Below are 27,982 nucleotides of genomic sequence, written 5' to 3' on the forward strand. Positions count from 1 at the left end.
TATGGCGGATGCAATCACATGCCTTCTTGAGACCGGTAGCGTGAATTCGCTTTCAACTTTCATTAGCTTGCCGTTGATGCTTATCATCAGATTCTGTGCAACCCACATTGATTATCACCATTACGCCATACAGGGAGTCTACGTGCATGTTTATGATAATGCACCTATCACTGGAAGTTTGAAAATATCCATCGCAGTGAATTATCTTCAAAGTAAATAGCCTAAGCTTCATATCATAAGCGTGCAAATGACATGAGATGATTCTGCATAGGCAGGAGTAGATTGTTCGTATTTTAATTCGAATTAAATTGATCTCAGTTTAAAAAAAAATGATGGATAAATTTTCGTTCCATATTGTATGAAACGTGTCACAGAATTTTTGGAGATTAATATTTTCATTATGATTTTGTAGACATGATTTTTATGTTTTATTCAATTCAATGAGTTCAACAACATTTCTTTTCTGTCGTGTACAACATTTTACAACGAAAATACAAAACGATATAATGCAATAAGAAACAAAGACAAGTATGCATATTTAGTTTGCTATTTGCGATACAATCATGTCCACATAACTCAGAGAGAAAAACATTGGTTTAATGAATCACAAAGATTGGAATTATCTAAGGTTAATCCAGTACTTTTTAGCTGTGTTGATTCTGTGTAGGCGTTTAGGCAGAATAATGATTGTGTAGCTTGTGGCATTCCCGTGATTTAATGTACAATTTCTTTTACGTTTTTGTCGAATGAAGTTTAAGGAATGCTATCTGTATAACATGATCAGGTAATGTGTTCCCTGATGTAAGGTCCACCCGCGCATCTTAGATGAAGTTACTAGGTATTGTTAATCCTTATAATTGGGATATTGATTCATCGAGTGCTGAATACCCGTGCATTATTGTATGAAGTGAAACTATTTCCACTAGATTTGTTTAAAAAATAAGAAAGTTGATTTAGTTGGGATGTGAATGATTGCCTGAAGTAACCTATACGATACCGTGGCATCGTGAAAGAGACCTTTGCTATACCGTTTAACTCCCGAGATGTATAGTAAGGAAGAAACACAGGTCTAAGCTTTCATTCACCCAGTATCATGAGAAGAAAGACATACTCCCACGTTTGTGCTCTGTTCATAATGCAGGTTGCTCTGTTCGAAAATACATGCAGGTATAGCGTTGATTTACAACCAGAAGCCTATGTGTGGGAAACGCCGGACCTATGAAGAAACTGGACGAAGAAGAGGTTTTTTTTCTTAATTTCTCGTCAACACAGACTGTTCTTACTTACGGAAGAGAAGCCTATACAGAAGACCATCTACCATGCAGCCTACATTTCTTTCTGTCCATTAGCTTATTAAGAAACATTGTACTGCCAGTATGACGCACACCACTCCAGATAATTACATCACTGTTAATGAAGGATATTTCAATGAACCTGGCTATTGCCGCAGGAAATGACGTCAGAGTGATTATCATTAGTAGGCCTCTTCATAATGATTCACACTGGGTCATAGTCGTGATCATAGCTGTAAATTCTACATGAATCTCGTTGACGTCACCAACGAATACCTATTGCGACTTTGACAATGACTATTGTTCAACCAAAAGGCATGTCACTGGGCCAGCACGATCTTGCTCGAACTAGTTGCCACACAATGGCTGGTTTCACAACATCAGAGCAACTCCTGCACCGTTTATTTACCTGACATCGCATTCGTCAGCTGGCATGTATGCCATTATAAAAAGTTAATCAGTTACATAACAAGTATATCTTTATGTATGTTGACTTTGACGGCCCCTGCAACATGGAACATTTTACAGAAAAGTAAATGTAATGGTTTACTATATTTTGTATCTAAATGCTTATTGTATTTTTTGTAAGAATTGATTTTTATTTTAGAAAATCCAATCTGTATGTTATAGTTGCATTTTTGTTTGCACATTGTATTCTTGAAAATAAAAAGTTGCAGAAATAAATCAAAGTGAAAACAAATCACAAAGCCCAATCATTTCTTCTGTATTTAACTGCATCGCTATGATCAATGAGTATTTACGGCGTGTCGAGCAAAATGGGGGGAAAATAGAAAGGGAAGAATAATGCAGATGAGGAAACAAGAGACCACATTTCCTTTGGAGTATCGGAAGGTTAGATCTTTTTAGCACGCCCTCAGAATTCCACATGAAATTCGACTACACTTTGCTTGCTAATTGTGTTGAAGGAAAACTAGAAAGAGGTGAATGGAATGTGGCACCATGTTACCTCCTGTATCATCGTATCAAGCAGTCGGTTCATTATCATTTTTTTTTCAAACTTTACCTAAACATCTCGCAAAATATCGATGACTGTTACTGTACTAAACTTGAAAGTTTTGAACTCATTCGTCACGTCACAAAGAAATTAATATATAAAGAAATAAACAAACAAACAGAAAACAAAACGAGTATGCACTCGGATGATAACTCTAGATGAACAACATCTCAGCGTCATCACAGAACATGATGCATAAAGCTCTCAGGTACCACATACAAGTATCAAGAGAGAGATGCTAGAAAACAGACATTATCTTACCACAAAAGACACACGCGAACGCGATGAACGTTCTTGAGGAGTCCGATTTCGACATGACCCTTTTTTCCCGGTGTGCGAAAGACTGAGTTTTGCGATTGATTGCCTTGCTTGTCTGTGAGCTGGATGACAATCAGTGGCGTCCTTTATAGCGTTGTTACAGCTTTGCATGGGTGCGGTAACGTCATGCGCTAAAAATAGCTTACACAGGAAATCCCCGAATCGGCAAGGGGGTCGAATCGGGAAAATTATGCAAGACCCCCTCTCCGCACAGCGCCTTATTTATATCTTCTATAAATAATCGCAAAAATGGTTGAAAATAAAGGCATAGAAGTATTTATCTTGGTGTGAGGATATCCAACAATCTCCAAGAAAAAAAGTAGAACGTTAGACAGTGGGAACTCTCCAAAATGCTCTTGGTTCAGGAATAGGTTTTCATACAATGTATAGCACAAAGTTGTTATAATGTTTTGCTCTTCATATAGCGCGTTTATTCTCTGTTTTGTTACGTTATGTTTTGTTTCTTTGTTAATATTTATATCACCTCTATGTGATTGATTTTGTTTCTTTTCTGCATCTTTGATTTGTTCTTTTACTATCAACTGCCATGTTCTCACGGCCTCCCTGGAAAAGAGCCTCCCGGCTTATAGAGGGCTGTTTAACTCCGTGGCTAAATAGAATATAGAAACAAATTAACAAAATAGGAACGTGCTATATCCAAAACATTGGCTCCCAGAATCAGTCAGAGACAAGGTGTGTCATATGATAGATAATATAACATTGCCAATGATAGAATTGTGAAGACTTCAGGATGCTGTTCTTCTGCAGATTTCAAAAGCAGGGATCTACGGCTTAATTTCATTTTGATATGACAACCCGAACAAAATTGGCTACCCTGGATCTAAAATTAGGTAAAAACAACCTTTTGTGGAAATACAAACTACAGAAGAGTTCATGCGTATAATTGTTACGTGACAGAAATCATAACTTTTGTCTATAGTAAGTTGGAGTTTCCCCCAAAAAATCCCACCTTCCTCTACCACAATGTCACCAAATTTCCTCGCAAAGCTACTTTGACTGGCAGCGAAAATTCGAACTCATTTCTTTATCTCTAGAAGTCTCTGTGGTGGTGAGCGATTAAGTCTCGAACTTAATCTGACTTTGAACAATTTTGCTTGCTGAGACGTGTATGTTTACTTATACATAAATGGAAATGACGATAAAGTTCTAAAGGCATATACCTATAGTCAGTTGCATTCTCAATAGAAAGACATGACGTGAACAACAACAAAATACATTTATCACGTACTGTTTATTTAACTCCCACAAAAAGCATGTTAAAACGACATTTTGGTAAACGGGCATCTTAGAAGTAAAATAAACAAAGTTATGCCCCTCCCTGGTTACATGCGAAAGAACTCTCTCCTTGGAATCCGCAGGCTTTGATGACTTATAGGAGACCTCCGGATGATTTTTCAGACTGCTGTATTTGGACATCTATAAATTGGTCATATCGGGTACAGTGTTTCAGAATTCATAATAGTGATGGGATGGGGGATGAGAGTGTTTTCGAAATAAGCCAGTTCAGAGCTCATGAGCACATTGTACGATTTTTTTCCTCTGATTTGATTAGGCAATTCACTCGTTTGCAAAGCGGGAAAATGCATAAGCTTCCCTGAGATAGCACTTTATAAAATTCATGTTCAAACCGTAGACGTATATTTCTATCATGCCCTAGAGTTTAAACAAAGAACTTGCGTATAAGACCATGCAGGTAACCAACGTAAATACACTCTGACAGGCATCCATTTCAGTGTTTTGTATTGAGTACATTTATAACCCTTTCTATTGTATCGCCAAATAACAGGCGTGCTGTAATGTGACGTGCTAGCAAGCAACATTTACAAGGATTACATGACTAATCATTAATCGCGGATGCATATCTCAGTAAATTAAAAAAAAAATGAATGTCTCACTTTACAAAAGATTTTTTTCTGCTCATGAGCCAGGTCGAGATGTGGAACTGTCTTCAAAACATTCACAATGAAGGAGGATGATGACATAGCAACTTTACATTATACATTATGAGTGGTTGCTCAAGGAAGTAGAACAGAAGAATAAAGCATGCATAAATTCTGCAAAGATGAACTTTTGTTAAACAAGTGGTAATGTAATAGGCTTAATCTGTTTTTTTGTTTTGTTTTGTTTTGGTTTGGTTTGGTTTGGTTTGTGTGTGTGTGTTTGTTGTTTGTTTGTTTGTTGTTGTTGTTGTTGTTTTTGTTTGTTTGTTTTTTTTTTTGGGGGGGGGGCAATATCTCGACGGGGGCACATTGTATGTGACGGTGTGAGATCCTCGGCGAGGGAGCGACCGAGCGGGGGTAGTATGGTAGGGACTTTTTGTAAAAACAGAGTACAAAAGTCGCGTTTATAGAGCATTCAAAAGCAAATTGCTTCTATAGGGAATTTAACATGACAAGAAAATCGTTTGAAGGACTATACGATTATAAAATACGGGGTACATTATGTTACGGTGTGAGATCCTCGTCGAGGGAGCGAAGCGACCGAGCAAATGAGGATGTGGGAGGGGGTATCACGGTAGGTAATGTCGCGTTTATAGGACATTTTAATTCAAATTTCTAGGGAGTTAAACATATAGTAAAAAATCACTGCGATGGAATAATGATCATAACTTAAGAAAACTGTTCATTTAGTAAGTATGGGCAGAGCGAGCGAGCCACTATCACTTTGCCATTCGTATGAAATAATTATATTCATTAAAAGCTTAATCGTGATCGCATTGTTCGAGGAATAAAAATTATTCTTATATTGCTAAAAAGCATAGAAGAAAGGGAAAATGTAAGGTTTACCAAAGGTTTGTTTCAGGGGGCACACTCGAGGACGTGAGGCTACCATCTATACACTAAATTTACTCATAAGTAAACATTAGTTAATGGATAATGTATATCAATATATACTACTAGCGTATTATGATTTTCGGGGGCAAAACGAGTTTTTGCCCCCGAAAATCATAATACGCTTTTAATTTTATGAGAGAGAGGGGGGGGGGGACAAGTCCCCCCCCCCCCCCCCCTCCCCCACCCGCTTCCGGCGCCCTTGCTCCTGTATGCATTTTAATGTCATCATCCCTGTTCAGTTTACGTTTACTGTTAGTATCATGTTTTATGGTTTTTAGAGGAAAGGACCATGATAGATTCCACAAATCTTTGGATACCGTACTATCAATAATGTTCTGCATGATTTGAAATTGCATAAACTGTCTGGAATGACCGTTTAAAACTATATTGGAACAATTTGATTTTCATATATTGTTATAAGGTCTTCGAGAAGTATCATGATTGTATTGTCTTATGATGCTGTGATATTGTTTACACCCGACCCGCTCGGAGACTTTGCATGACAATATGTTTTCTGTAAACAAACAACCTCGGAGTATAATGTTGTCATATCATTGCTTTCATTATCATTATCATTGTTGATATTTGGTGGTCTAAAGCATAATGTTGTCATATTTATCATTGTAATTATTGATGTCGTAATTCTCTTTAACCCCGATTAAAAAACAAAAACAAAAACTCAAAGTGCATTAATATATGTATTAAACCACTTGGGGGAGTCACTGCTACAAGGAATTTACGTGTAATTCTGTGCACCGGTCTGTTGGTTTTGGTTAGTAAGCAAGAAAACGAACGGTTCCTATAAAGTCATATCCGTAGTTTCATGTAAAGCTAAACTTAGATGGGAGGTTCGTTCTAATCTGTGTTAAATTGATTCACTGTAAGATATCTGTCAACATCATGACTGTACTTTAAGTACCTTGGCTTATGCACAGTCATTTGATTGTGTGTTGACCATGATTATTTAGTATAACTCAACTGAACTGGACCATGAATATTATACCAGCTAGACTCTGACGTAAATTTACTACGAAAACGCATCCGTCCTTGCAGGTTGTACCTTTTCTCTCAAGAAAAAAAGGGGGAAGGCTTGAACGTTTCCGCATCCCATGACATGCAGCAAGCGGTGATGCCATGTCACTATTCTCGTGAGTACGTTGAAACAGCAAATAATGACGGAGCATTGTGTGTTCATGTTTTCTGTTACTTCTTCTTCTGGGTCCGCATTTGAGTAACCCCGGACTTGGAGACCTAATATGACACAAATAAACAAGTAAATAAAAAGATAGACAGGAAATGCCTGTTATCAATGAAAACTATATGTATCTACATTTGTTTGAAAGTTCCTCATGCACAGCTGATGCGATGAGAATTTTTTGCTCTTATATGAAATACGATCGATCTAGAACAATGTCCAGTATAAAGTATTTTCCTGTTCTGAATATTCAATGTTGACTCAATACACGTTTGGGCGATTCGCAACGAATATGATTAATCTGGTATCTGAGTTAACACTATACACTCTAAAGTGCTATACCTCCCAACAGATAATTAACACTCCGATCACGACCTTAAACACGAAGAAATCCCACCTGTATAGGAATAATGATGCCGTGATGATGACTGATAACACATCCCCGTACAAAACAATGAAGTCTCTCATTTCACGATGTTGCATCGGCTCCTCGAAGAACAATCATTCTGAGCAGCAAAAGCATCAGAACAGATATTGACGTTACGATCCCCCTGGCGCAGTGCCGCGGACGATGTCACCCTCTGAAAGTGGATCTTCCGATAATAAGGAAAAAGTGACATGTAGCATCACGTGCCAAGAGGACATTCTCAAGTGCAGATCCGGGTCCTCACATTTCATGACGTGTTCGAAATTCCATATGCATTATTGATAAACGCACTCTCATGCTCACAGAGCAGATTGTCGAGCTGTGCAATTATTTCTTCTAAATTTCTTTGTCAAGATATCCGTAGTGATACTCTTTGTGGCAGCTCCGTTGCATGTCTTTATTGGGGGGGGGGGCTATATTTTCAATATTATTGAGGATTTTTTGTTGTCGTTATTAGTATGGTGCATCACTTTCTTATTCAAGATTGGAAAACTCAAATTGCATACGAGTAAAACTATACTTTTATATTTTAATTTCGTGTTTAAAGATTACTTTGCCTACTCCCACCCCACATAAAAAAAAACCATGAAGATTCGTGACGTAAGTGTAAATGATAAATAAATGCTAATCAATTCAATTCAATTCAAAGGTTTTATTTTCACTTCTTTCAACAGAATGTACAAAAAACATAGATTCGACATGCGTTTGAAGGAATGATACATAGATAGCAAAGAATAACATTTGTCAATAATCATTACAAAATTAGGCATTTTTCATACAGACATATTTATACATTCTGCGAAAAAAGGTGGAGGTACCCACTCAAAAGACTATGCTTGTACAACGTGGGCACCTCACAGGAAGAAAAAAAAGGTGAAAACTTAACTACAAGTGTGCGGGATGAAAAAAGAAGTGGAAAAGGGGAAAGGGAAGAGGCAGAAATACAAGTAAAGAGACGAGACAACTAAGAACAAAAAGCCTAGATCAATCGGTACATTCAATATCAAACCAACAGAGACTATTAGCCATATTAGAAGTGTTCCTTCAGGATATTTGCATCCTTGGTATGAGTATAGATTATCGTAGTTTGTAATAAGACAGAAACTCTGTCAGTTGATAAGCATTTTAATTATTTTTTAAATTCAAGCCTTTGCTCGCTGGACGTTTTGCTGGAGTTTTTGTATAAGTAACGTCTGTAGTAGACAATATGTCACTTTAATGTGGACAAATTCAGAGATATTTCTTTGCCTAAGGATCAATATACATGTACTACCAAGATAATCCCTCCAACTATACCTACATACACAATGCATTTCTGTGCTGAATTTGCATGCATAATGTTTTTGCTATGTCGTACAAAACAGACAAGTCGGAGTTACTATGTCCTCTTTTTGTCAGGAATAACCTTTGCTTCAAAGATATGCTAAACATTTGAATATACTCTATAAACCGGTATACATATATCTAGTAGGTGCTGTATGCATTTGACTCATGTATAGCCAACAGCTAGAATGACTGATTCGCAAAAATGATCACCATACACATCACATTATCTAAAAAGTATTCCTCCCGAATCAACTCTCCCGAGCTTCAACTGGCGCTGTGGCTTAGTCGGTTAAAGCGCCTGTCTAGTAAACAGGAGATCCCCGGTTCGAATCCGGGCAGTGCCTTTTTGCTCTTTTGAGAAGTATGGAGTTTTTGTCATTTTTTTTAAGGGAATGAAACCAAATTGCAATGCATAAATGTGGATTGAGTATAGAAATACAGAAATATAAGCCAGTTCGGAGTTTGCTCATGAGCACGTTGGTACAAAATAATGACTTTTCTCTCCCTCTCCCTCCCTCTCTCTCTATTTCTCTCCCTCCCTCTCAATTGGTTACGCACTTCGCTTGTTTTCATTAACATTAGTCATAAGCATTGTATACCCGACGTACAAACTTCATGGATTTCATCAATTATGTTCAAAGTCTGTTTGTTTGTGTCCATGTTTGTTTGTTTGTTTGTTTGTTTGTAAACATTAAAAAATACGCAAAACAAAAGATAAATCATAGATGAATCATAGATGAATCAAAGAAAGATTACAAAATGGATGGATTACCCATTTCAAATTCATTATCATATAATGACCCCGTTCTTTAAGGGGTCCGGTACACATACTCAAGTACATGTAAATGCTGAAAAAATCATGTGAATAGTACATAAAGTCACACATATAATACAAATGATACATATTTCATTCCCCTTGCAACTAAAAACTGAAAACAATAGAAAATATAAAATGAATTGATCTATCTAAACATTACCCTAACCAACACAATTCTCACATTATTATCTGTAACAATTATCATATCATATCCACACAAGCCTATCAAACATGATATTTAAACATACACATTATACCATGCTTATACGTTAATACAAACCTTTACACACCTTTCACCGTGGTCAGTTCGGGTAGCGGTTTTTTTGCCCGATTCATAGTTTTACCAGACCACGCCATCCCTCGTCCAGATCACTCAGTGTATAGGTCGGAATTTATGTCAGACCACCTCTTGTTTTGGTCTTCCATGTTTCCTGCTTCCTTCATAGTATTACTTTCATCTCGAATACTCCTTCATGTCTTCATCACTCTCTCGGCAGCATACCATTCCAGCCTACTCTTTCCCGTGAGATCCCTGCAGGGTATTACCTTTGCTTCATTCACAATGTCCACATTTCTCCTCATTCCCTGCATAATTATACGCATTAAAATCGTATCAAAATTCACCGACGTCACTGTTTATAAAAGTAATCATGAAGATTAATAATCCTGAAAACGTCATACGGCACGCTGAAAAACGAATATCCAAATACTCCCCATTGCATGCACCCCATGTGCATGTATATAGCCCTCACATTATCCCTTCCCATATTACTTGAACCAAGGGGTGACATGCTTGGACACACCCACAGAAAGACCCCTAAACAAAAGACTCAGGTCGTGACCACATCTGCCAATCATCGCCAAAGCGCCAACATGACCACGAATGGACTTGCCTACACCAGATGATCAGAATGGTCCATCAATGTCAACACTTATAAGGTAGCATTAATTTCTTTTTCAGTAAATTCAACAAGGTTTCATTTTCATGGAAAGACTCCTTCCATCTGCTGTAGACATTATGCATCTCCCTGCTTTCTGAAAAAAAGCAAGCCAAGTGACTTTTATTTCATGCAAGAAAATAGTTGAACAGCATATATACAGCAGGCAAAAATAACGGTTATGATTGCACAAAAAACATACACAAACTTAACATATTATTATTCTCCTTAAAAAAAAAAAACCAAGCAAACAAACGCACACACCGAATGAATAAACATACAGCTAGGTCAGTGGATTTGAAATACATGATACCAGCTATATACTGTAGTCCTGGGTTATAAACATAACATATAAACACGCAATAATTTATTCAAAGTGTATACAAACTTCTTCACTTCATTTTACAATCGGGGAAAGACCCTCTCCCCAGATGAGGGGATTTCCGCAACTCACTTCGTCCCCCGACTAAGGAAGGGAAAACCCCTTTTCCTGCACCTGTTCCCCCCTCAACACTGTAAGTACCTAGCACAATGTATTATAATGTTTACCTTGTGACGAGTGCGACCTTTGGTATAAGAATATCATGGGGCGGCTTTATTTTGCACCCTGGATGCACCAGATCATTTTTTTCCAGGGTGGGAGCATGCAGAAAAAAAAGTATTACAAGTATTTTGTTCTTATCCCTCCCTCCCCGACTTCTCTCTCCCTCCCCGTCTATCTATCTATCTAGATATCTATTTGTCTGTCTTTCTATCTATCTATTTGTCTATCTATCTATCTATGTATCTATGTATCTATGTATCTATCTATCTATTTGTCTATCTATCTATCTATCTATCTATCTTTCTATCTATCTATCTACCTACCTATCTATATCTGTCTATATAGGAACTTTCCACGTGTTGGACTTCGAATGTTGTAATGATAAGAAGAACGAGTCTCAAATACGCCATAGATCCAACAAGAAGGTTGTAATAAAAAAAACCCTTCTTGTTGGATCCATGGCGTATTATATATATATATATATATATATATATATATATATATATATTATACAGATATTGACTGGTACGGGGTGGAATATAACATTCTTTGGACCGCCAGGGAGTTATATTTTCCCCAAGGGATTATATTTTCCCGAAGCGCGCAGCGCTGAGGGAAAATATGATCACGAGGGAAAATATAACTCCCTGGCGGTCCAAAGATTGTTACATTCCACCCCCTACCAGTCGATATCTGTTATATTAGATGGCCTTGCCCTCGATTGTGCTTTGCAGAAGAGCCTACACTAACGACGTATAGCCTAACCGTTAATACGCTCATGTCAGCCCGACCAGACGCTGTATGCGCGCAGACTGTCGCGATTTTGTAGTTGTAAAGCGGCGACTGGACTGTGTAGTTGCTAGGCTCATACAATGTCCTCTATAAACGACAGGAGGCCCTAGGGTCTACTAACGTTAACGTTAGGCTCAAAGTATCGACGCTTTAATTAGGGCCCTATAGTTAAATAAGGCTCAGGTCCAAAAGATGTTTGGTCTACTCACAAAACAAATCTAACTTTAGGCCTTAAACGTTATGGCCTACTGCACTGGTACTGGGCAATCTTTATCATTTGACTTTTTGTTTCTAAACTGGTTACAGGTAGGCCCTAACGTTATCTATGTCTAGATTCTAACGTTAATCAGCTCTGAGTCTTAAAACACATAAAACCTTCTAGACAACTAGGCTCTAACGTTACATGTTTGTTAAATGTTATAAGGCCCACAGACTCTATTATAACTGTAATAGACGTAGGCCTAACGTTACCTTCTGTCATCAGGAATCTGCAGCAATTTCAAAATCAGTCTTTTTTCCCCTCTGTTGCAGAGATGAACATTGTAGAACACAGTGATTTGCAAACCAGTCTGCTCGGTGTCGTACAGTTAGAACAACTAACTGCTAGTCCTCCACATGCACAACCGTGGTTTGTTCGATGTAACGTTAGGCCTGGATCTAACGTACAATGTAAGTCTAACTCGTCGTTAAGTTACGTCAATACAAAGATGCATGAATTGCCCTCGTTCTAAAAACTGAACTGAACAAAATGTCTCTAGACTATTTCTAACTCGTTTGGTTTAGGCCATGTTTTCCTTATCCTCCAAAATCCTCGTCGTCGTTTATTATAGACAAAACGGGGCTCCATTTTGAAGTGTGCATCCAAACTTCGCGGGCCGAATGATACGTGCATACGTAAACGGCACATTGGGTAGCCTACTATGTAGCATGTATTTATACACTGTACGTAACGTTTAGCTTCCCGAATTCCATCCACACGTACACACATACACACACACACACGATGCGTGAGAGAGTAGACTAGACGGCGCCGCGCCGTCAAGTCTACTCTCTCTCACGCATCGTGTGTTTGTGTGTGTGTGTGTGTGTGTGCGTGGTGGGGGGGGGGGGGTGGGGGTGAGTGGGAAAAGATTACTCATCGTTTGCTCCTCCCAGTTAGCCCGACGTGGTCCCACATCCTTATATTGGTGTAATTGTTTGTTTTTCAACCGTAAGAGGTCGACACACATGGAAAAAATATATTCAGTTGACCAGTTGGTCAATATAACGAGCTGGGAAAATATAACAGTTGCGATCCTCGCAAACAGCATCACGTGATGAGCTCTCGACCAATCACGTACCAGAAACTGTCTAAGCCATCTAATATATATATATATATATATATATATATATATATATATATATATCTCGATATATATATATATTGATATATTGATATATTGATATATTATCTCTATCCCCCTTACCTCTGGCGCAAAGACATCCCACACAGGGAAGATCTTTTTTTTTAAATAGCTATAGCAGCATAAATTATTGATCACCCAACCCTCTCTGACGTTCGCCCTTCCCTGTCAAGTCTCTTAAAGGATACACATAGCAAATCATAGTAATAGCATCCATCGTGGGGATATGTAATGCCATTAGCTACTATGTTAATGACAGGAATTTTCATTCTGTTTTATATTTTACCACAATCATCATCAAATGTGTCTGTATGTCGGCTTACTTCATTCCATCACCAAATGGAACGAAGTATACAGGCCATGTACGTCAGGTGGAGGTACATAGAATAGCCAAGATTATGCTCCGATTTGTGATTCAAAACGGAAATCAGATTTGATGTTGTGATATTAGTGCTGCAACTTATCATAATGATATAAGCTTTTTGCGGATCTTTGATCCAGTCATATTTTAGGAGTCACGCATGCATATCAGTCATAAGAAGGTATACATGCGTATATTTATTTTTATCTTTATTGTGGTATTTATAGTCTCATGCCTCACGTAGGGTAGAGGTTAAATTGGAATCGGGTCAAACCTTGAACAAACCGCATGACAAACCAATGCAACAGTTTAATATAGGATAACCTTTTTGATTATTACGTTTGATTTTAACCGAAATGATACCACCTTTATAACAATACGCGCCGATCACTGGACGCTATCTTTTGTTTTTATCGATCTGTAGACTTTCAGATATCGTGTAAAGGACTTCTTTTCCATATCTTATTCATTCATAATCATATTATGTTACATTGTTATGTTTTCTTTAGATCCATCTGCTTATTCATTCAATGTTACATTGTTATGTTTGCTTTAGATCCATCTGCTTGACTTACCGTTATCAATCATCATGCACGATTAAAAAAGAGGAAATAATCCAAAAGGATCAAAGAGGTATTTTTATGAATTGCTGTTCACGAGGTCATCACTGTGACAGCAAATATCCTGTCAATAATCATAATGAAATAAATCACAAAAGTGAGACAAGACTAAGATTTTTTTACCGTAAGCCGAACCGATGAGTAAAGTCTGCATTTCTGAAGCTTGGAAAAGACATCTGTTCATTTCACATGCCTCCCGAATATAGTGCCTGTAGGGTTTAGGATGGGCCGGATTACACTTAAATTATGTAATCAGTTTTTATAGACAATGGTTTCTGTCATTATCTAGTGACGAGTTATTAAGTTTAATATTCCTACTGAATACTGTAATTTCAAGTACATGGGACGCAATTTGTATGACTGTGATAAGACAGCTGCTGCGTTGGGCAGTATTTCTGAAGAAAGCAATTTATTACAAAGCCATTTACAAGATTTTATTCATTCGTCTCGTAGATAAATTTACTTAAATTTAATTGAATTCAGTGCACAGTATCATGTAACAAGAGTTGTCAGTACAGGCATATAAATACTGACCGGATCCAGGGGCGGATCCAGGAATTCTGTAAAGGTGGGGGGGGGGGGGGGAGCGCAGCTAATATTTCCGGTGCCACTTCCGGGTTTCATTTCATTTTTTGTCTTTTTATTTCTTTTGTTCTTAACGACGAATAAAGGGGACGTGCGCCCCTTGCGCCCCCTCTGGATCCGCCGCTGGGACCCTAGGTATTTAAATCTATATACTAATAAATTTAGGGGAAAGAGCAAATTACATAGTTGTTTGTTAGACCCTTAAAGGTAAACATCAACGAAATGGTCCATTGTCTCTTGACTATATAGAATACACACATGGACATCTTATATACGTTTGTCAAAGAGGGGGGGGGGGGATTTATCAACGAATCAACGATTTGCGCCGTATAGTTTTATGCAGGGGGATGAGACCGTCCTCACTGGTTTCATGCCAGTATGGTGAGCATGGTAACATTGAGAAGATCGTTTGTTTTATGCGGCCACTTCAAGTACTTTTTTTATACTCATGCAGCTCTTTATTATTTCTTTTTACGTTGCAAATAACAACTGAATTCTGTCAACTATTTCTGCAGTAATAGTACAGGTGACAATCAAACTGTAGCTGCAATCATTGCAACTTTACAGTAGGCCTACATGTCATACTTGCAAATCCCCATGTGTCATTCTTCTGACATCGTGAAATCCTTGCATACATATTTCCTGTATGCACCATCCCTTCCCCTCCACTGCCCCTTCCCATCTTGCTTAAAAAAAAAGAAGACAAACAAATACATTAAAGTCTATGGTGCAAAATTCGCTTATAACGAACACGGTCATAGCGAAATTTCCGTTATAACGAAGTCTTTTCCGAGCGCCACAGACAAAGAAAAACAAAAGAAATGTGCTCCGTTATAACGAAATGCAAATTGCTTTCGAAAATACGTAGCGGAACAAGCATTTATAGCGTCTCTGCATGGGTGAACGCTCCACACCACTGTTTATTCGCTCCTTGTGTCACACACAGTTTCTGAATGGAACATGCGTTTATTATTGTAATACAGTTGTCCCATCACATTTCACATAGCTTTCCAGTGTATGATGAGTATTCAGCAAACAGAATATGATATATGTACGTGGTTTCCTTGTTTCCGTTATATATTGTATTTGTTCGGTTATAACGAAATTTCGTTATAACGAAGGAAAACTGCCGGTCCCGAGCATTTCGTTGTAAAGGGAGTGCACTGTAGCAATGTCCATCTGGAACACAAAACTATACTCTTACTGAACACATAGCGTGCTTCCATGGATATGGCGACTCCAGCCACATCCATGACAGAGGGTCGAGAAAAGCATTGATCAAGAGTTAGAACCCCCCCCCCCCAAAAAAAAAAAAAAAAAGGGGGGGGGGGAGGAAAAAATGACATAAGAAAACTCTCGTGCCTCGCCAGAGGTCTAGGGCAAGCAGCTGGGTGGGGGACTAGCACAAAACTATGGGGACTGTCAACTGCATGCAGCGCACCGAACTAAAACATAGTTCGGTGATGCAGCGTTGGAAAACGCCCTCTATAATTGCATGTATCACAACCATCCGTAACATCGCGTAACAACATGTCTTCTGACGGTAAGAAATCAGAAATAATTATTGCTATTTAACACAGTTTCGTGGACGGTTGTTCACATATCATCGACATTTTGATACCCCAGAGTAATTCGAGGAAGAATCAAATGCAACTGCTCTCTTTTCAACCAACTCGGTCTCTCGATATCAGTGATATCGCGATATGATTTATCTGTCTGCTGATCTGTTGTGCTAGTCCCATTCGTTCGTATTGAATGTGGTGATGACAAAATAATGTCCCCCCCCCCCCCCCCCCCCTTTGCTGCGCCCTGTGTTTGGATTAATGACAAAGAGAGCATTCCAGTAATCCATAAATGACAAACCATAATTCATTTTTTCTCTGTAATTCCCCGCATTGCAACATCATGTTGTCGTTCAAAGCATGAAGGGATAGGCAATTGTTACTACTATTAACGGTACTAGAAATCCACTATGTGTTTTTGTCTCTCCTCGCAGACAACCCACTCCATATTTCCTGGCACGACTCTGCTTGGATCCCTCACTTGAATGAAGCCAATGTTTTGGAGTACTTCTCCAACCGGAGCAATCCCTTTTATGACCGAACCTGCAACAATGAGATCATTAAAATGCAGAGGGTCAACCCAGAGCAACTCAAGTTAGTTTGTGAATTTATTTTGCTGCAGATTTTTTTTTTAAAATTAACTGGATCCATACATAGATCGCTTGAGAACGTATTTAGTCACGTATACAGGAAACCCCATTGAAATACAGTCAACCTTGCTTTAAGTTAAGTGAAATAATCACCTAAGTCATCTTCTCTTTATATTCTATTGTCTCATAATTTTAATTTTCGCCAAGTTGAAGCTATTTCTTCAGTCCAAATAGATTGGACATAGTTGTATAGGCAAGGTTGACTGTATTATGAATTAAATGTTTCACTGGGGCTTGCTTCCATAACCAGTCAAGACCCAGAAACCAAACTTCTGTTGTTCAGTAAGGTAGCTTTAAATTCTAATTGTCACACCCGATACTTTCTGTTTTTGAGGGTAGATAAAACCTCTTCCATTTGAGTCCTTTGTCAAATATGAATTATGCTTATGAATGTTTTGGAGTTAGAATTTCCACTGCCGCAAAGTACCCCTTTCCTGTCTGACTTTGAAGTTAGTGTAGGTGGTGTTTAAAACAAAAAAATAGATTCAGTTTTGTGTCTTTCCCAAGTTGTTTTTCCTCCATTTCTGTTTAAAATCAGATCTATGACAGGTCTGGAGTATGAACTGCTCCATGTACAGAAGCCTATCTTATATGTTGTGAGGAAACAGCATCGACATTCCCCAGAGGAGACAACACCTCTTGCAGACTATTACATCATTGCTGGCAGGATCTACCAGGCCCCTGACCTGTGCTCTGTAATCAATGCCAGAATGGTAGGCTGCTGTGTAGGCAATAAGATTTTTCCTATCGGAGCCTTGTACTGTTGCCTTCCCTAGTTTATGAGAAATGACTACATGTGCAATATTGAAAGTCTTCTTATCTTTTAGTGCTTCTTGCATGTTTCAAGAAACACAGTCACAAGGCATACATTCTAATGTTAGTGTTTTATTTTGAGCATTTTTTAAAAGTTGTTTGCTGTGTACAAGATACAATGTAAGTCATCATTTTGAGCAGCTTATACTGTTGTTATGTAGTAAGCTTTTTCCTTTTCCTGCTTTCTGAGCTTTCCAAATGGGAATTTCCACACCATAGCTCTGCTTTACAGCCATACTTTAGGATATGAAAATACTCTTTTATAGGAAAAGTGGCCGCATTTATAGCTGAACTGAATACTGAATAAAGTCTAGAACCTAACTTACTCGTGAAAACTCCGTGGAGATCACAATAATAAGCCCTTAAAGAATAATGATAAAGCATCATGCCGCATTCAGGTGTGTGGGACAATTCTAATTACATTTTGAAAGTGATAATGGTACACTGTACTAGAAATTAATGAATAGACATTTTGTCAATATGTGATTCTTTTCAAATGCATTAGTATTGATGGATAGCATTCTTTTTCTGGATTTGGGAAAGTAAAACCAAAGGTGTTTTTTTTTTCCCTCTATGTACTCTCTTTCAGGTTGTTAAAACTGTAAGTAAATGTTAACATGAACCAAACAATTCTAGATGTTAGAAGGTCATGATAATGACATAAAAATGTGATATAATATAAATTTTGCTGTGGTGCCAGTTTGTATTTCATCTTTGTTATTCTAAAGAAATTTTCTATGTCAATGAGAATATTTTCTTTAGTTACCAATGATGACATGATTACTTTAATACAGACCACAGCAGTCCACAACATTCAGACAGCTTTTGAGGAATGTATATCTTACTCAAGATATCACCCAAGTAAAGGATATTGGTGGGAATTCAAGGAAAAGGACAACGAAACAGGTGAGTTTGTACATTCATAGAAAATTGTGGAAGCTTCCCATTGTTGATAAATTGTCGTATAGGTTTATATAGCAAGGAAAGACATTGATTTGTAATTTCCATACATTTCATAGTTTTGGGCATAATTTCCACATCAGAAGTACACTGTATGTCTTGGAATGATCTACTCTGAGACAAGATTGATATTTTAAGGAAGGTAAAATAACCTGACATTACTGTAAAACACAATATTTTCGCGGCATGAAATTTTCACATATTGGAGCCGACGGGCTTTCTCCAGGCATGAAATTTTCGCGAGTTGCCTCTAACATTCACTGCATATAGTGTAGACAAGAGCTTTCACATGCATTTTAACTTCGCAAATCTTGGCTCTCACGAAATTCGCGAAATTAAAAAGCACACGAACTTTCCTCTTTTTACAGTATACTGCTCTTCCATGTTTTATGCTCAAGTGGATTTTTTTTTGGATGCTGTTTAATCTTTTAGAGACAAAGAAGCGGAAGAAACCCAAAGAAGAGCTGAGCTCGGTGTTTCAGCGAAAGAGAGTGGATGTGCTGCTTGGAGACCTCTCCCGCAAGTTTCCTTTCAAAGTCATTCAGGTAACTTTGTTTTCTCCTCTTCCTCCTCCTCTTCCTTCACATCATCTCCCTCCCTTCTATTCCTCCTCCTTTTCATCTTGTTCTTCCTCTTCCCTCTTTTCTTCTTTCTCCTCTTCTGATACTTAAAGATATACTACTTTATCATATTTATCTCGTCAGTTAATCAGCATAGGTATTAGGACAAATTCTTGTCCCCTCAGTTCGTGTATGAGACTGCAATTGTGTGATTGCGATCTAACACTGAATTCCTTTGTTGAAGGTAATGCCTTTAACAAAGAAAAGGAATTCTTGTATTTAAGAAGCAAAAAGAAACACTTCACACATGTTCAGTATTGCAATGCAATTGTTTTGTTTGTTTGTTTTTTTTTGGCAGTGTGGTATTTGTGGTATGTTACATTTGTGTCTGTATGTATTGTTGCGCAGATTTTCGTTTTATTTGAAGTGAAACTGGATACTTGTGTTATAACTAGGCCTACAAAGTACACTAGTAGATGAGACAAGAATTTTGGCTAAAGGCAGGAGGCCAGAGCATGCTGCAAGTAATCAAAACAATGAGGCGCACCGAATGCTCTGTCTTCTATGTAATTAACTTTATTGGCCATCTGTCATTGCACATTTTCTCATTGCTAAGCCTGTGTTCTGGGAACTTCGCAATCTGTGTTTTTCCGCTTCTGCTGACAAGTGCCATTACTGCTTGCTCTTTACAGAGGGAAGATGATGTGACCAAAAATGGTATGAGGAAATGATGTTGGGGAAATATTTTTGTGAAGTCACACCCTAAAGAGATGGAGAACTGTCGCATCATGTTTAGTGGTTTGTAAATATTGTTTTGAAAGCTTTGGAATGCAGAGATTGTTTTCCAAGTGTTTGGAATGGGGATTCCCCGGGGTCTGTGGCTGTGATGCAAAACTTTCTTTTATCTTCTTGAAGTGATGGAATTCCCATGCATCAACTTGTGGGGAAAACCAGGCATAATTTTTTGGCACTTACTGGAGTTATCTGGCAACTCTAAAACAGATGATTTGAATTAAAAGTATTTGTATGAATCACTTGGGAATGCGAATGATATGATTCATTTAGTGAAGTTTTTTGTACATAGTAGCCAATGGGAGCATAAGAGGTTTATTTCCAGAAATATTTTGCTTGTTTGGATTAATAAGGGCTAGGAGTAAGTGCTGGTTTTATGCTTAGCACCTAAAAATAATGGAGCAAAATCAAATGAAAGAACACTGGCATGTCAAGTATCATGGCAAAACCAACTTTTTCAGATTCTAATGTGTAAACCAATTTGTGTAAATTATGCATTACAATATTTTCTATTCGCTTCTTCTTTTTGTCCAGCTGCAACTGACAACAATGCTCTTGGATCAACAACAAAAAAAGATATTTCTATGCAAAACGTTTTCGTTCATGAATAATTATATGATCGTCATCTGGGGAATATGAACGATAACATGAATCTATTGTTTGGAGTGTCAATATTTCGGAAGCACTGTGGGGAAATGTCAACTATTAACTGTGGTAGCTGAGTCATAGGCTTTCATTTGTTTATTTGTGGTGGTGGTTATTATTGGTCACTATATCAACATAGTTGTCATGCATATTTGCTCTGATATTTTAGTGCAACAGATAGATGAGTGCTGGCCAATTTGTGTTTGTTTGTCTTTTTCTGCTGTGCACATGAGTGATGATTGTATTTAGTTTTGATTCATTGAAATTAAACAAGACAAACATGCAACTAAAAATTCCTTCTTCCATTCTCTCCCAACACCACAGCCCAAACCTGGGGACAGGCCGGTGCCCATCGATGGCTCAGCCATGGAAGCCCCCTCCTCTAGAGTGATCCCAAAAGAGGAAGTGAAGGAGGAGAACAATCAATCTCAGAACAATGCAAACAGTGCCGCAGTGGGTGCCAACATGCCAGGACCAACCGGTGGGATGAGTGGAGCAGCGGGGGCAAGCGTTAGCAGTGTTGGTGGGGGAATTCCAGGGGCTGGTGGCGGTGGTGGAGGTGGGGGCAGTAGTAGTGGACTGGGAGGAGCAGGGAGCATTGGCGGAGGAGCAGGCAGCTTCTTCACCAGTGGAGGACCCTCAGGCATGAAACCATCCATGGCTAAGAAGAGGAAGCTCATGAGCAAATGAGGAGAGCTGGAAATACAAGAGACTGCTGGCCAGAGAGTATCCAAGCTTTCCAATCAGTGACACTTTTGAAGAGTGTGAGGCAAAACAAAAAACAATATTTCAGCCAGATTACCCCATGCCGATGCCACCTGTTCATAAAGTTTCTTGAGGTTGGGCCAATGGCATTTAACCTCTGTCATATCCAAGTGCCACTGAACTGTATGTGATATTTATGGTATTCTGAAATGTTGGTCCTGAAAGGGTAAACTGATTGGTCATTGGTGCTGTGTTGATATCTCTTTCATAGACTCCACTGTGTAATGGTTGGTACCAAGAGGATGAGTGGCAGGTAGTCAGGTAGAATAAATTTGATTCACTTAGGTAGAATATGATAGGAAATAAACAGTCATAGGTGGGTTCATCTAAAAAGTTAATTTAGGGATGTATGATCACTTTGAGGTTACATTGACATAACAATTGTGGTTTTACCTATGCACTCAAGGTTATAGACAGTAGTCCATAAAAGGTGATCCACAAATTGTTTCTTTCTCCAGATGGCTTGTTTGCCATTCTGGTATGTGGTTTCTGTGTCTTTTTTTCATTCTTTCTTGGAAGGGGTAGTGCACATGGTCAATATATGCATGACTCTAAAGTGCAAATTTTGTATTTGGACTTCTGGTTTGCAGAAATCCCCAGCTCAGTCTAGACAACCCAGGCCAATTTCCTGCATGCACACTCTTCAAAATTTTCTGTGTCATGACCTATTAAGCACTGAATGTAAACTGCCCAACTCCATAAAAGTACATAACCAGTGTTAAAGAATTTACTATTGAATGAACCTCACTGAGCCATAAAGTCAATGTTGACCATTAAAGACATGTCATTAATTTTACATAAACTTGTTTGTATACTTGATGCAAAGAAAAAAATTATGAAGAGTGATAAAGTCCAAGCCAGGCATTCCATGGCTGCTTTATGGTTGAAATTAAAATGGCAGAAATATTCAAGGGCGGTTATTTTATTTGCCTCACAAGTTATTATTTGTTTATTCCTAATGTGTACAATTCCCGTCCCATATGCTTGCTTAGCAATAATCAAAACGGGTTGTTCAAGGATTTTCAATAGACTTGACCACAGACAGACTATGGGCATATACACCCGTTGAGTTCACAGTGCTGTAACAATTCCAGAAATGTATCATCAGTCAGATTCTAAAATAAGAGTCTTTACAGTCTTGTTTTTTAATGCACAATTCTGCATTAGAGCAGGTGAATTTATGTAATGGGTCTTTGCAGACACACTGCCTGACAGTAATCAGGTTAAGAGGGATGGGATTACAGTAAACTCTGATTAAATCAATATTCATGGACTGGAAAAATCTGTCGACAAGAATGTTGACTTATGCGGATGTCAACAAATAGCAAATATAGAGCAAAGAAATAGCAAAAATTTTTACATAGCGTCGATTAACTTGATTTATCGACTTCTGCGATGTCAACTCATGCAAGTTTCACGGTATGCAAAATATGGAAGAGCTACTTGTGACCCTCTTAAAGTAGATGTCATTCAAGAAACATGGATAATGTGTTTTTTAGGGAATGCCACTCACAGAACGTAGTGTGTGTGTATTGCAGAATGGTTGGGGAATTCCAACTATGCAATGCAAAATAAGAGCCACATAGCCTTCTAGAAATATCCACAGCATTTCAGAACATACCTGGCTGAAATAGATTGTCATTTCATACGCACAACATGTCTATGCATGAAAGAAGTGTTGTGTGTTTATTTGATGTGTTTGTCTTTGCTGATGGGAGTGGACAATCTCATCTTCATAGTTTGTGTTGTAGAGGTTGAATGCAATTTACCACTTGAATAAGGAAATACATGTACATTGTACAATGTAGTTATGATCATTATCCATTTGATTTCAATAAAGTGATTGGTTTATTCTCCAACCATTTTAATATACAAGAGAGTTTGATGTAGCAGAGGGATTGAATAGCAAGCGAGAAAAGGTGTTGCAAGTTTTCTTTTACATAACCTAACCTAAACGTTGAAACTACACACGTAAGTACAAGCAATTATTGTAATCTCTGAAGTTACCATTACTCTTTAGTAATTTACATTAGTGAAACAAAACAAAATAAAACTGAAAAACACAAGCAAACAATGTAAAGTCATACATGTACAATGGGGTCATTATACTAGTTATGTACAGACCTCAACATTAGTGGTAAAATGAATGTCTGGCCACCAAACTGTCAAAAAGGTTATCTTTGGTGGCCTGATTAGGCAGCTAATATTTAATTGTGTCATACAAGGTATTTCCTTTGATGTCAGGCCACCACATTTTTGTTCTTTTTTTTTTCACTTTATATATATGTGTGTGTGTGTGTGTGTGTGTACCTGTGTATGTCTGTGTGTATGTAGGCCTATACATATTACATGTTTATTGTTATTTTTGTCCTCTGTGATTTCATGACATATCTTCAACATATCGCAAAGATAAAGAGACAGCCAAGGAATAAAATGAAAAGATTTAAGAGTTTTCTTTGATCCCCATTCAAAAAAAAAAAAAAAAAAAAAAGATTCACCATAACTAGGTGAAGATATAGCAGGGATTTTCACTATTTCCAGATAAGCACACAAACATTACTGAAGTGTCTCATCAAGACACTCTTGTTCACACAATAAATGAAAATTTTTCATATGTACCCATGAGTAATGATTTAGGAAGAATGACAATTAATATTTTGACAACAAGCAATGTAGGGTTATAGGTTAAAGGTTATAAGGTTTGAATATTTTGTACAAGATAATCTATACAGGTATCACATTTCAGTCGTTTTTATGTGATACTTGATATCTTTTGTTCATTATTTCCTAATCTACGATTCCTCACGATCCATGCATGTCATAATTATAAAGAAGATCACAAGAAAGGGTTTTTCACTGCAGCATGTGAAACCATTTAGAAAGTTATTCCTATTCATTTTGATTTGTTTTTACTACAAACGAACTAGCACCTTTCTCCTAATCAGGATGGCAACCCTTTGGTGCTTCCACGTAACAATACAATTGTGCACAAATTGATTGAAACACATTTTTGAACATGATCTTGTTTTGTACTTTTCATGTGAAAAGTCCTAGATCTATATCGTCTGGCTGGTCGATTTCTGCAATGTCCCATTGATTTCCTCTATCAGAATAACGTTTGTTGATGCACGCTCAAAATCATATTTACAAAGCATTTTTGTTTTCTTGACCTAAAGTATATCAATCAACTTAACTTAAGCTGACTGATTAAAATAGCTAGTGCATTAAAATCGTTTCAGTTTGTTTGATTTTATGTTTGTTTGTTTGTTTGTTTTGTGTTTTTCAGTTGTTTGGCAAGAACTGTGATAAGAGAAATGTATCGTATGTCTACATCGAGTCAAAGATATCGGTCATGTTCCACAAAGGACTAAAATAATGTCGATGGTTAGGTACGTGGGCCAGGGAGTGGAAAGAGGATCTTTCTTTCATCTTCCTGGATGAACTTATAGATGAAGTATAGGCTGTTGTCCCCTCCCCCTCCCCGATAATGTTCTCGAGTAAAAGAGAAACCATTTCTCATTACACGTACATAATGTTCTTGGAATATATGTTGCATGCACGATTTACGTATATGTATTTTCCTCCTTTTTTTTTCAGTAATCCCCTTTATCCCATGTTCAGTTGAAATGCTTTGTTTCGTGAGTCGCAAGCCTATGATTTTAGTGTGTAATAAATGGAAAGAGAACATGGAAAGAAGATTACCGCCTACTTATGGCAGATAACTTTTTCAAACCTTCTTTTCATTTGAGCTTCACTGAACTGTGAGGCCACGAATGTCCTGGATTACATTTCGTATTCTGAGTAAGCCTACCTCTCTTGATTTGACGTTTTCCTCCTGTCTGTTTTTTTTTTTTCAACATGATTTAATTTCAAAGCATCGACAAAGAAGCGTTTTCTTGGATGTGTATTGCGACATGCACACGAGGGGACTCTTTATCACAGACAATATACAAATTGAACGTTCTATCGTATGACGCGTGAACGCGGACTTCCGACACTCATCGTAACGTCATTTCACGGGTGGGTGTAAGGCTATCTTTGACTTTGTAATGTGATTGTGTCATTGTCATCCTACCATCCGTCACCATGACACACATCTGGTAACTAATAAGATGTTGGGGGGGGGGGGTGGTAGCAGTTTGGTGAGTGAGAATGCCTCGGTATTTCGTTATAATCAATTTACTTTTTGACAGATTATGATTACTTTTTCTATCTTGTTGGTTTTATAGACAGTTCGAAAAGCATATACACTGTATTAAACAAGATTATTAATTCGAATGCAAGAATGATTTTTATTATCCTTTGAATATTGTTTCTTATCTCACAGTGAGGGAATAAGGCAATCTTTCTTGGTTAGCAATAATAGAGTCAATTATATTACAGGTGTATGAACAAGATTGTTAAGAATGATTTTCACTTTCTGTAAGACAATTTCCATTGCATTTAAATGAAATTGCAATTTTGGCTAAAAGAAATCAATATATGCTGCTAATGTATCGTCTTTCTTTACTTTTATCCTATTTCTGTTCTTTTAATCCACAGAGGTTCTATATGGTCTGTGGTCTATACGCTGTATCCTATTTTTGGTGTCTTTAAACTACATCGGATTTTGATCTTTCATGTAAACAAATTACTTGTATTTTTGTTCATCAAATACCCCATACGTGGAAGTCAAAGTGTTCATTGAGCCACGTAAAAGCGTGGTCTGAGTTTACGGTGTAGAGCATGCCACTGATGAATATAACGCATGATACTTCCAGCAAAATATTAACATATAGGCCTAGCATAAGCCACTGGGGAAAATTCAATTTGATGTTTTCTTCCACAGAAAAACAAAAATGTTGTCAGCTTTTATTCATATTTTGTGTTGAAAAGGAGAAGACGCAGACTGGCCAGACCAATGTTTAAGAAAAACAAGCAAACAAACAAACAAAGCAAGCAAAACGACAAGAAAAAAAAACATCAAAACAACAACGACCTTTTTGTTTCATGCTTATTGTGCCCAATCCTTGTTTGCTTTGAACATTTCTGAACATTTACTATTTTGTACTTCCCGTGAATATCCGGGTGAATATGGGGCCCAACAGAGATCAAGGAAAGTGTATTCAATGTTTTGGAATTCTTTCAGCGTATTAAGGCATCAACTTCCTTACGCCTTATTCTTGCGAGTGACTACATGGCAAACTTGGTTGATATTTTAATGTTTGTAATGTGTGCAGATTTAGTCTTACTAGTAACGGAGACCGAGATAAAAAAGTATAATCATTTCTACTGTAATCCTTGTTGTTCAGGACAATTGGCAAAAAAAAAAAAAAAAAAAAAAAAACATTTTCCTGGCAAAGCAAAACTGATGTGAAAACACACTTCGAGGTTTGGTGAGGTCATGCATTAGTGTGAATAATATACAGTGAGGGTGATATTTCAGTGTCAAGCTTACAACTCCATCATGTGGGGATGAAAACCAAAAAGAGAGAAGACGTTATCAACGGGTTGTTTAGCCTTAATCTTGCTGTGCTCCATAATGCCTGCTGACAACTGAAGCAATCAAAGTGGACACAGACGTTCTTCATTCACTATGTTAACTTCTTTTAAAGTCTCTATCAAGATTAGTAACACTGAAACATATCAAGCTTAATTGATTGAAGCAAGTAATGTAAGCATCTCATCTCTCTACCACAATTAAGCATGCACACTGACACACATACACACACACACACAAAAAAAAAAACAAACATACACACATGTATCATCTACACGAACATACAAAATATCAGGTGAAATTTGTATACTGGCATGCACATAAGCATCACGCTCAAGTATTGCACTGGAGTGAATTTTAATTCATTGTTCACAACCTTTATTTCATCCTCTGCCTTCCTCAGGATGCACATACACTGCATGATGCACTGTGAAATGCTGGATAAATTTCAGAAATTTGTGTACCCTGTAATGACTGAAGAAACAACATTTTCACATAAAAATGGAGAAAAAATTGAGCTTAACTCAAATACAAAGTACATTTGGTATACTAGTAATCTCCCAAATTCCCGTGACAGAAATATTTGAGCACGAGTACGAAAAACATAATACCTTCATTGAGATTTTAAATACTGTACTCATACGAAAAGTAGCACCATGCATACATGTAACATGAGATGGTGAGGGGTCTCCCAGAGACATGGTCTCACAATAGATAAATTGACGTTTGGTGGGTATACAACCCATCATGCAGTTCATAGCAATGCCATGGTATCACGCTTGATAAAGCGACCCTCAAGAATGGGAATCCCCTTAAGCCTTGCTGTGCCCTACTGTGCCCTAACTAAGCTCCTTAAACATGTCAAAGAGGATCAATTGAGACTGTAATTTAATTTCCAGCTAATGAAATCATGGGGAATTTGAAGGGAATTTTGGCACACAATCTCTGCAGATATCCAAGCATATCTGTAGACACAATTTTGTAGAAGTGCACAAGGTAGGACACTGCCCTTGAAGGAAGCCAATGTATATATATATATATATATATATATATATATATATATATATATATATATATACAACGTATATATACAGCTAAGTGTGAGAAGAAGAGCATTTGTGGACGTAGCTAGTGATCAACGTGCGTGTTTATTGCCGAGCTTTCGGTCTCATTCTTCTCGCACTGAATATAAATAATGAAGGAGCTACACTGGTGCTGTAAATGGTCGGGACCCTTTCTCGCACTCTACATATATACATATATATATA

General features: G+C 37.6%; 1 protein-coding gene and 1 non-coding gene across 2 annotated transcripts; both read left to right on the forward strand.

Moving 5' to 3' along the window:
- Positions 1-8,698: 8,698 nt before the first annotated feature.
- On the forward strand, positions 8,699-8,772 carry Trnat-agu (transfer RNA threonine (anticodon AGU)). The gene has a single exon. It is a non-coding gene; the product is annotated as a tRNA-Thr (tRNA).
- Positions 8,773-16,006: 7,234 nt separating this feature from the next.
- Positions 16,007-22,823, forward strand: LOC139738236 (mediator of RNA polymerase II transcription subunit 6-like). Its single transcript, XM_071648892.1, has 6 exons — positions 16,007-16,031; positions 16,485-16,644; positions 17,239-17,413; positions 18,308-18,419; positions 18,906-19,018; positions 20,795-22,823. The coding sequence occupies exons 1-6, from the start codon at positions 16,019-16,021 to the stop codon at positions 21,158-21,160; spliced, it is 939 nt and encodes a 312-aa protein (XP_071504993.1). The 5' UTR covers positions 16,007-16,018; the 3' UTR covers positions 21,161-22,823.
- The last annotated feature ends 5,159 nt before the right edge of the window (positions 22,824-27,982 follow it).

This window comes from Diadema antillarum, unplaced genomic scaffold, assembly GCF_040938485.1.
Source record: "Diadema antillarum isolate AM-2024a unplaced genomic scaffold, OU_Dant_1.0 seq00000731_RagTag, whole genome shotgun sequence".
NCBI classification, from domain to species: domain Eukaryota; kingdom Metazoa; phylum Echinodermata; class Echinoidea; order Diadematoida; family Diadematidae; genus Diadema; species Diadema antillarum.